The sequence below is a fragment of the Gorilla gorilla genome, chromosome 14 (assembly GCF_029281585.2).
Source record: "Gorilla gorilla gorilla isolate KB3781 chromosome 14, NHGRI_mGorGor1-v2.1_pri, whole genome shotgun sequence".
Lineage (NCBI taxonomy): Eukaryota > Metazoa > Chordata > Mammalia > Primates > Hominidae > Gorilla > Gorilla gorilla.
The window spans coordinates 59,999,024-60,009,907 of NC_073238.2; the positions used below are offsets into that span (position 1 = coordinate 59,999,024).

The 10,884-nt window shown below is 40.8% G+C and overlaps 1 protein-coding gene across 8 annotated transcripts in view; it reads left to right on the forward strand.

The window, feature by feature from the left end:
- Nucleotides 1–1,876, forward strand: part of LCP1 (lymphocyte cytosolic protein 1) — an 84,280-nt gene extending 82,404 nt beyond the window's left edge. For all 8 annotated transcript variants that reach the window (XM_055359613.2, XM_063697345.1, XM_063697344.1 and 5 more), the window contains one exon: nucleotides 74–1,876. In XM_055359613.2, coding sequence (XP_055215588.1) covers nucleotides 74–206 — 133 coding nt within the window. In that variant the 3' untranslated portion in view covers nucleotides 207–1,876. The remainder of the gene's footprint in view (nucleotides 1–73) is intronic.
- Nucleotides 1,877–10,884: the final 9,008 nt, after the last annotated feature.

Below are 10,884 nucleotides of genomic sequence, written 5' to 3' on the forward strand. Positions count from 1 at the left end.
TGTGACCCTCCAGGGTCCCATTCGTGTTGTGTTTCTCAGGCTCTCCTTATTTTTCCTCTTTTCTCCCTTTTAGATATGCCATCTCTATGGCCCGAAAAATTGGAGCAAGAGTGTATGCCCTGCCAGAAGACCTGGTTGAAGTGAACCCCAAAATGGTCATGACCGTGTTTGCCTGCCTCATGGGGAAAGGAATGAAGAGGGTGTGAGGCCCAATGGGGCTGGGTGGGAGGCGGTGCCCTCACTCCTGACTGCCCGGCACAGATGCTCCCGGGATGATTCAAGCCATTCCAAAGTTCAACTTGGTGACACTCTATAAGATTCCAAAAAGCACATATTAGTGCAGCCAAGTAGCCTCTCCTGTATTTAACAAAAAGTGCTTCATTCTTTGCAGGAGGCCCAACCTCCTATATATAGGTTTCTATTCTTGATTTATTTGCTTCTTCGAAAATCTAGAGGAAAAGAAAGAAGTTATTTTCCAGGTACCCTTCTCGCTTTTGCCGTTAGCCAAGGATAGAAGCTGCAGTGGTATTAATTTTGATATAATCTTTCAAACCAGCTTCATGTGGCTTCCCTTTTCTTTGTTCAAGATGAGGGCCAGGAGGGGAATCATCACACCTGCCCTAAACCCTGTTCCTGGAGGTCAGCATTTGATCTGTTGCAAGCCCCTCTTTCTGTCCCCTCTTCCTACCCTGCCTCCCATGACTTTGCTCCTCACACTTTTGGAACCATGCCTTCCGGGGGGCCCATCTCTTCTGGCCATCCTTGTCTCTGGGCCACGTGGAGTGTCTGATAAATCAGTCAAGCTCTTGAAGTCTCAGGAGTCTCTGGTAGCCTGCAGAAGTAAGCCTCATCATCAGAGCCTTTCCTCAAAACTGGAGTCTCAAATGTCATCAGGTTTCGATTTTTTTCAGCCACTAAGAACCTCTCTGCTTTTAACTCTAGAATTTGTTGGGCTTGGACCAGATCTAACATCTTGAATACTCTGCCCTCTAGAGCCTTCACTCTTAATGGAAGGTTGGCTCCAAGGAGGGTGTAATGGAGCATCAAGCCACTCGGGGGCAGCATGGAGCTATAACTAAGCATCCTTTAGGGTTCTGCCTCTCCAGGCATTTAGCCCTTACATTAGATCTAGTTACTGTGGTATGGCTAATACCTGTCAACATTTGGAGGCAATCCTACCTTGCTTTTGCTTCTAGAGCTTAGCATATCTGATTGTTGTCAGGCCATATTATCAATGTTTACTTTTTTGGTACTATAAAAGCTTTCTGCCACCCCTAAACTCCAGGGGGGACAATATGTGCCAATCAATAGCACCCCTACTCACATACACACACACCTAGTCAGCTGTCAAGGGTAGAATGAATCTATGCTGGATAAGAAATGGCGGAACTGCGTTATGAAGAGCTAATTTACTGGACAAAGAATTCCAAAGCAAAACCAGAACAGTATGAATTTGAGCAGCTCTCATAGGTTGAGCAATTTCCCCCTAAACCAACTGAAAGCTAAAAAGCAACAGGCCATTGTGAACCAACGCTAGACACCCTCTGTCATGGTGAAAAGCTCCATCAATGAGGTATCTTCTTTAGTGGTGGTATGTAATGGAACTTAGCCATTTTTCAAAGCAATTGAAATGCATTGCTCTGGATCTGTTCCTTGGCAGTGGACTCAGAAAGCCAACATGTGGCTCCTCCCAGCCCATAACCAGTATTTTTGCTGCTTCTGAATACACAGTGGTTGGTTTTGACTTCAGATTGAACTTACTATAGCCTCAGATGATTTCCCCCCTCCGCCTCCAGGAAGAAAGAATATTGATGCCTTAATAAAAAATGAAAAGAGAATGATGCTCAAAATATTTCCAAATAAAATGTTCCCTATATTAGGTGTCTCTGGATGTTTCGTTTTGAAAGTTTGCTGACAGTGTGCTATAAATCGTTCATTCATTCATTCCTCCAACACGTTCGAGTGCCTAGTATGTGCTAGGCATAGTGCAAGGTTTTAGGAATGTGCCTATGAATTAAACAGGCACTGTGCTCAGCTGATGCCTGTCTTAGGAAAGACGGAAGTTAAACAATTAACAGATGTGACAAGTGATAAAAAGAAGGGCAGGGTGAGACATGAGTTTATGACAGGAAACAGTCTGAGGAGAAATAGTTTAGCTAAAAACTGAAGAATAAATTTCCGTTAGGCAAAGCAGGGAATAAAATTAAAGCTGAGAGCCAAACTCAGAAATACACTGAACTTGTAGGAGTGAAGAGGCGTGATACCTTTCCTCACCTATCATAAGAGTCACGGCCAATACTGTGACAAAAGATGGGTAACAAGAGAAAAGGGTAACAAATTTCTTTCATCAAAGTTTTACATGACATGGGAGCTTTTAGAAATGAAAACCCAAAGATCCAAGGAAAACTGTTCATTTTTATGCTTAGATTTAAGGCAGAATGAACGGCCATGCAGAAATGTGATTGGGCAAAAGGCTGTGATCTAAGGCTAATAAATGGAAGGGGAAGCCCAGCAAGGCCTGTGTGTTCCGATTCTTCTTGGCTGCAGTCTGTAGCATTTTTTTCCTCCAGGGATCAGGGCAGGACCCCCCTGGAACGAGGGTCTTATTACCTACTATCAGGCAAGGTAGGCCAGATAATTTCTTTACTGTCACTGTCTACACAGAAAGGCAGGGGAAGGTTAGAGTAATTTTTCTAGGGTTTTATGGCTTGCTTTGGGGGAAAGGGGTTCTAGTTTCTATGACCCTCCTTAAGAAAGAGGAATTCTGCTTTCTGTGTGTTGCTTCAGGGGAGAAAGAAGGGGAGGAGACAGGAGGGCAGGAGAAGATCGGAGAGGGAGACCTTGTTTCTGAGGTTTCCTTGGAGGCTTTCCAGTCTCCTTTAGTTCAAAGTACTCTGCACACCAAAGTGCCACACTTTGGGGTTTCGTTTTTTTCTGAGCCCCAACAAACCCAATCATAAACAAAAGTTAGACTTAGGGATTGGTGCAAAACAATGTCTAGACTGAGTTGAGGAGGAATCTTTGGGGTTAGCAGTGCCCGAGATCTCCTCTCCATCTTGGCGGGGCCTTACTTGGGAAGAAGTGGGGGTGCACTGGGGGGGATGCAGAGGAGTTCTGCTGCAGCCAAATTCCTCAGTTGGGCTGCTGTGACAGAGAAGCTGGCCATCGATTTGGCATGATCACACTTTGACCTGCAGAGGAGCCACCCACCCACACAGCAGCTAGGAAGCTGGGCTTTTGTGCCTAAGCTGTGTGTCCGGGCTTTACCAGCAACTTCTTGGAGGTAGCTCCTTCCTGGCCTAAACACTGCTGCACCTTCTGTACTTAGGAGGTCACTCTATTCCCAACATATCAAGAGGCTATAGATATTGTTTCTTTCTATTTGTACTAGACTGCACTGAAATTCCCCTCCTAATCAGCAACCACTGTTACCAATTTCTTTTGTATCCTAGAAATATTCTGTGCACATATCACACCCACACATCATTTTTATAACAAATATTAGCATACCATAAACATCACTCTTTATTCCATTTTTTTTTTTTACTTAATACCGTGTCTTGGAGGCTGTTTCATATTGGTACATACAGACCTACTTCAATCTTTCCAACAGGTACATGGTCTTCTACTATATAGGCATACCAAACTCCATTTAACCAGTGGCCTCTAAATAGATATTTAAGTTGTTTTAATCTTCTGCCCCGAAAATAAGGCCACAATGGGTAATATTATACCCACTTCTTGAGCACAGAATGTTAATTTTAATTCAACAGGTACTTATCAAGTTCCTTCATGAGCAAAATATAGCACATTGGGTAGTCAGACATGGATCCTCTTAAGTTTCCTCAAATTATTTTATTAAAAACCCTAAGCTGGGACAGATGCTCTAGACAATCCAAACTTCTCTGTTTTATGTCTAAAGAAGCGTGTTAACCAGCATGCATGCACACATAAACCATAATAAAAAGCAGAATGTGATCAATGCAATAACAAATTTCTAAATTAAATATCACAGCAGCTCAGGGAAAAAATTAATTCTGAGTAAAGGATCAACAAAAGTTTTTGGAAGAATTCAGTTGTGATGAATGAGAAGTGGGCAGGAACGGGGCCTTACTCATGCTGTTGTTCCCTACAGAACCAGGGACATTTCTAGATTTTTAGTAAGAGTTTCGTAAGTTTTAAAAAATTGATTTATATTAGTTATAAGCAAATGTTTCCTGAATGTAGGAAATGCTGAACAGAAAGAGGTAATTGTGAGGTAAGTTGTGAAATAGACCTACCTGTGGAGTATTTAGAATAGAATGGATTCCTGTCTGGAAATTATGACATTAGGGTTGGTCTGATGCAATGCATTGGATTAAATGACCTTTTAAAGTATCAGTCAACTTAGTGATTTTGTTCACCTAGACTCACATTCACACACACACACACACACACACACACACACACACACACACACACACACACAGCCCTAGTCTGTCCCTGGGAGCACAGTTGTGATCTCCACTGTAAAGACTGGGTAAACTCTTAGCCTGCCTTAGATCAGCCTATTTCAGACTGAGGCTTAATGCACGGGACATTTCCATGTGCTCTCAGTCCTTGGGATGAGCCCTGGGCCCACCTTCCTTACATTTACTATGCCAATTGTCACTGACCTCTGTTCTTTGTCCCACCCAGTGTGCAGATGGGCTTGCAGTAAACGCCAGCAGTGCTATCTTCGTGAACTTGGCATTGTTTTGCCCAGTACGTTCCTGCCAATTTCATGATCCAGAAAGCAGAGCTGATGCTCAGAACAAGTTAGAGGCATTGACCGATCCTCTTATGCAATCTAGTCACTTTGACAGTTTCCTAATAAAATTCCTGTAATTAAATTTTAAGCTGTCAAAGAGGGCTCTTACTCAGTATGCTTTCTCCCTATTTCTGAAAGACAGTTTACCAACTGAGCCTGTGAATGAGTGACAAAAAGAAAACTGTGTAAATGTTTTCTCATGCCTAACATCTACGTATATTTAATAACCCACTTCAGGCCAGGGACAAAAACAGGTAACCTAGTCATTGCCCAGCATGTCACCATTAACAACTCAGAGACAGGTCAGTAAAATGACAGGAATTTTTTATGTTATTTGGCAAGTTGGAATTGGAGAGTTCCACTTAAACATATATTTTCGTTAATGGAAATCTAATATACATCATTTAGAGAATTAGAATGCACACACTTAATTCTGAAGGCATATGGAAGCTAACATAAAAACTGTTGATTCAGCAGTCATTTCTGGACTTGTCTACACCATGGGTCCACTGTTATAAGTCGCAATGTTCAAACCTGCTTGCTCTAAGTGTAGTGCTCAGACCAGGGGCATCTAGGAGCCGGTTAGAAGTGCTGAATCTCAGCCCTTACCCCAGACGTACTGAATCAGAATCTGCATTTTAATAAGATTCCTACGCACATTAAAGTTTGAGAAATGCTGTCCTAGAAGAATAAAGGCCTCGTTAAAAGATCTACAGTTGATGGAAGGCTAAATTAGGCTCTTTTAAATTAAACTACACTTTCTCACTTACACTGGACTCGAGAGAGTGAAATAACTTCCCATGAATGTTTCCTGATCATCAGTATTCACTTGATGTGGCCAGAGTGGCTCTTCCCTCTGTTTGGGTACTTCCTCCACCACCCAGCTTTGCCCTTTGCTGTGCCCCTTCCCTTGGTTTCCCCCTTCCAGGTGGCACTCGCTCTAAGAAGCTGATCTTCTGGTCCTGCTGGTACCTGCATGGTGTCTCTTGACATGATCTCTTGCCAGCTGCCCAGGGCTGCCTCTTTACTAGATCTGACCCAGTTTGTGCCACGTCACTCAAGTCTTCCCTCTTATCCCTCCACCGCCTGTCAAACTGGCTTTTCTCCCACCATCCCTGGAGCAATCTCTCTATGACTTCCAGTGACAGGGAACTCATTAAATAGTAAACCATTACTATTCCAAGGCCCTGCAGTGTCTACTCTTCACCCCCAAAGCATGCACTTTGCAATGACTTTCTGGGGTTACAATAGCATCATTGTTAAGTCTGCCAAATGCCTAATAACAAGGAGAAAGAGGAAAATGTCTTCCAAGTAGAGCGACTATCATATGCAATGGTCCTGAGGATGAATGAAACTTGATATCTTTGAGGAACTGAAAGACTAGGATAACTGATGGGAAGCAAGAACGGCCATATCATAAGAAGCAGGGGTACTTGCAAAAAGCTTAGGAATCACCTGGGGAGCTTATTAAAACACATTTTCCAGATCTCACCTTGAGACTTTGTGCCTATAGGGCTGGTGAACCCAGCAATCTGCATTTTCCACAAACATCCAAGGAGATTCTGCAGCCTGTGACTTACAGACCATACTTCAAGAGGAACTGGTATAGACCAGCTGTTCTCAATCCTGACTGCACATTGGAATTATCTCAGGAGCTTTAATCAATGCTGATGTCTATACTCCTCCCTACAAGAGTCTGATGTAATTGATCAGATGTGCAGCCAAGGCAGCTGGGTTTTTAAAAGATCCCCAGATGACTCTAATGTGCAGCCAGGTTTGAGAAATGTTGGTCTATAGCCTGGAGTTCTGCACCAAACAGCAGGCACAGGTGGAACATCTTAACAGTTGGGCAGAACAATAAAAGGCACTGTTGATTCAGAAAGTAGGAATGAAGGCATGGACACATTGCACAGGTAAGCTTTGCTTTCTTCACAATTTAGCCATCCAATCAACAGGCATTTGCCTGTCTGGGTACTCAGTAACCCTCTTAAGTGCCACAGGCCTCAGGCTTAGTCTTGCAAGCCAAAGCAAGGTCATTAGTACCTGGGGTTGAGTTCTCTGCATTCAGGCCTCAAATCCCCTTTTGAAATGGCTTCTGGGATAGCCTCATCTTTCCTCCCCCTTAGAAATACAGGAGGCCAGATACCCCAAGACACTGTTTAAATTATAAGACTGGTTCACTTTTCATGAATAAACATGAGAGATAATGTGTGAAGGGGAAAAACATTTACCAAGCATGTGTCTTCTGAACCTTCCAAGATTATGCAGCTTTAATGGCTGAATGATTTTGAAAGAAAAGCTTGTAAATGGAGCTGCACCTGAACTCATAATAAAAAGGCATCAGATTAATTGACTCTCAGAGCTTCCCTAACAATAAGCCTGACCTGCATATCCAAGTTGTGGCCGGCCAAGGCCAAGAGATTTGCCCTTAGTCTCAGGCTGCTCCAGTTTGACAGAAAGTCAAGGCAGGCCACTCCTCACAGGGTACACTAATAAGGACAGAGGGTTAGGGCACTTCAAGAAATACTTGCCATATTATTTTTGCTACTCATTCTTCTAAATTGGCTGGAGAACAAGTTAGCTGGGTCCTAGGGTCCACGATTCAGTCAGATAGATCGGCCAGAACTAGATGGCCTCTTGAGGTGGTGACTCATCACCTAACTCTCAGAATGCAGCAGAGGAAGACTAGCTGTTCCCAAGATCCTGATGAACTAGATAAGCCTCCTGCAGAGAACACAGGAGGCTTCCTGGCTTCCTGCCAACTCCCTTCCCGGTTTATCTTTTTCATGTGAATTTTAATATATTGAGCACCTGCTTTTGCCAGTTAGTTTAAATGTTACCCCATTCAATCCTCACAACAGCCGTCTGAGGTAGGTTACAGAAGAAGCTGCATTTCCAGAGGCTGAGATTTGCCTGATTACCCAGCTAGGCATGGGATCCGTCGGCTCCAACTTCTGTGTTCTTTTTGCTCCCCAGTAGAGGTGCCAGGATCCACAGAGAGGCATCTCAAAGAGGGATAAAGAATGAGAAGAAATTTGTCTTTCCCTCCCTTCCTTTCTTCCTCCCTCCCACCCTTTCTTCCTTCCTTCCTTGCTTCCTTTCCTCATTCTTTTGTTCTTTCATTCTCTATTTGTACATACAATAAAATTCAACTTTTAAGTGTTAAATCTGAGGAATTTTAACAGGATACAGTTGTGTACCTACCACCACAATCAAAATATAGAATACTTCCACCACTCCAAAACAATTCTGCTGTGCCTTTTCAAAGGTTAATCCTCTTTCACCAGCTCTACCCTCTGGCAAAAACCAACCTACTTTCTGTCTCTGTAGTTTTGCCTTTTGTAGGGTGCCATATAGATGGAGCCATACAATATACATCTTTTAGCACTAGCTAGTTTTATTGGCATCATGCTTTTGAGGTTTTTCCACCTTGTTGCTTGTATCCATGGTCTTGTCCTTTTCACTCTTGAGTAGCATGTCATTGTATGAATGCACCACAATTTGTTTATCCACTCCCCAATTGATGGTCATTTGGATTGTTTCAAGTTTTTTTTATTGTTATGAATAATGTTGCCATAAACATTCAGCTTATTGAGCATTCAGCTGCTATGACACTCAGGTCTTTCTGTAGGCAAATGTTTTTATATTAGGAAAATATCCAGAAATAGAATTACTGGGATATATGGTAAGTACATATTTAACTTCATGAGAAATTGCCAGACTATTTTTCAAAGTGGTTGTACCATTTTGCAACCCCACAAGCAATATATGGGCATTCGAGTTGCTCCACATTCTCACCATCACTTCGTATTCTCAGACTTTTTCATTTTAGTTATTCCAGGAATGTGCAGTAGCAAATTGTGGTTTTAATTTGCATTTTCCCTAACAGCTAGTGATGTTGAACATGTGCTTACTGGCCATTTGCATATTTGGTAAAGTATCTGTATAATCTTCTGCACACTTTATATTGGGTTGTCTTCTTATTCTTAATTTATAGGTGTTCTTTACATATTTTAGATACAAGTCCCTTACCTGATATGTGTTTTGCAATTATGTTCTCCCATCCCATGGCTTATATACTTATTTTCTTAACCGTGTCTTTTAAAGAACAAGATGCTTTTAATGGTAAATTCCAAGTTTTCAATTTTTCACCTGTGATTTGTGCTTTTTGTGTCCTACCTAAAAATTCTTTGCCTAACTCAAGGTCACAAAAATTTTCTGTTTTCTTCTAGAAATTTTATTGTTTTACCTCTTATCATTGGGTCTGAGATCCATCTTGAGTTATTTATAGGGTTTAAAGTATGGCTCCAGATGATTTCTTTTGCACATGGATATCATATGTTTTCAGCACCATTTGCTAAAAATATCCTTTCCCCCAATGAATTATCCTGTTAACATTGTTGAAAATCAGTTAATTTTATTTGTATGGGTCTATTTCTGGACTCTCTATTCTGTTCCATTGATTGCTATTTCTGGACTCTATTCTCATGCCAATGCCATATTGTCTTAATTATTATAGCTTCATAACCAGAATATTCAAGTGCCTCAACTTAAAAAAAATATTTTTAGCTACTTTAGGAACTTTGAATTAACTGTTGTGTCAGGGATTTGGTTTTACTCTACTTGGAAGCTAACAAGTTAGCCTATACTACTGTTTCATGGAAGCTGGGAAAAAAAAACAAAAACCCTCAAGAATCCTAGGTCTATGGCAAAGAACTCTATTACCCATGGCATGGTAAGCATTATGAGCATTATCATCCACATCAGTTTCCCTTGCTCCCCATCCCCAAGACCCATAGGGTGATGTGACATGGGCCCAGATGGATGTCTGTACATGCAATTGGTACCATTGCAGAAGAGGTACACTGGACTTGGGGAATTCATCTGTTTTATATCAAGCTGTAAGAAAGCCTGTTCTTTGTCCCAGAGTGAAACATTATCTCATACCTCAAAGTTGCTCTCTGCAAACACAACTGTAAGAAACAAACGTGATAAGAAATGATCAAGGCTTGGTTTCTTAGCCTTCTAAGTAAGATGTGTAGCAAGCAGTACAAGAGACACATGGAGGACGGTTTCCCAACAAAAATTTAGAATAAGCTTTCAAATTTCTATAAAAATGCTCACTTGAATTTTGACTAGGATTATGTTGAGTCTATAGATCAATGTGGGGAGAATTGTCATCCTAACAAAATTGTCTTCTGATCCATGAAAATGGTGTATTTCTTCTTTTACTCAGATCTTAATTTCTCTCAGCCAGTTTTTCTCTTGTGCTTTTAAAACTATTTCCCCTACAAAGTTCACACTTTTGATGGCATTTTAATCTTTATTTTCAATTGATTATTGTTATTATATGACAATACAACCAATCAACTGATTTTTGCATACTGATCTTGTCTCCTGCAAATTTGCTAAACTCATTAGTTCAATCCTAGTAATTTTTTGGGATATTCCTCGAGATTTTCTATGTAAGTGATACTGTCATTTGTGATTAAAAGACAGGTTTACTTATTTCTTTCCAGTCTAGATGCCTTTTTTTTTTTCTTGCCATTGTGCACTGGCTAAGATCTTCAATTTAATGTTGAATAGAAGTAGTGAGAGTGGGCACATTTGCTTTGTTAGTGACCTTTCAGAAAAAGCATTTAGCCTCTCTCCATTAAGTTTGATGATGGCTATAAGCTTTTCATAGATGCTTCCTTTCAGATTGAGGAATTTCCCGACTATTTCTGACTTGCTGAGGGGTTTTATTGTAAATGAATATTGAATTTTGTTAAATGCTTTTAATTCAGATGGGCTTTTAAATTTAATCTGCTAACATGATGAATTGCATTAATTGGTTTTTGAATATTAAACAAACATTGCATTCTTGTGAAAAATCTTACTTGACCATAATGTATTATTCTTTTGCTATATTACTAAATTAAATTTGTTAAAATGTTGTTAAGCATTTTTGCATCTATATATATGAGGGACATTACTTTATAGCTTTCTTATTTAAATGTCTTTATCAAGCTTTGGTGTCATGCCAGGGTAATGTAGACCTCATGAAATGAGTTGAGAAATATTTCCTCTTCTTTCACTTTTTGAGAAGATTTTGT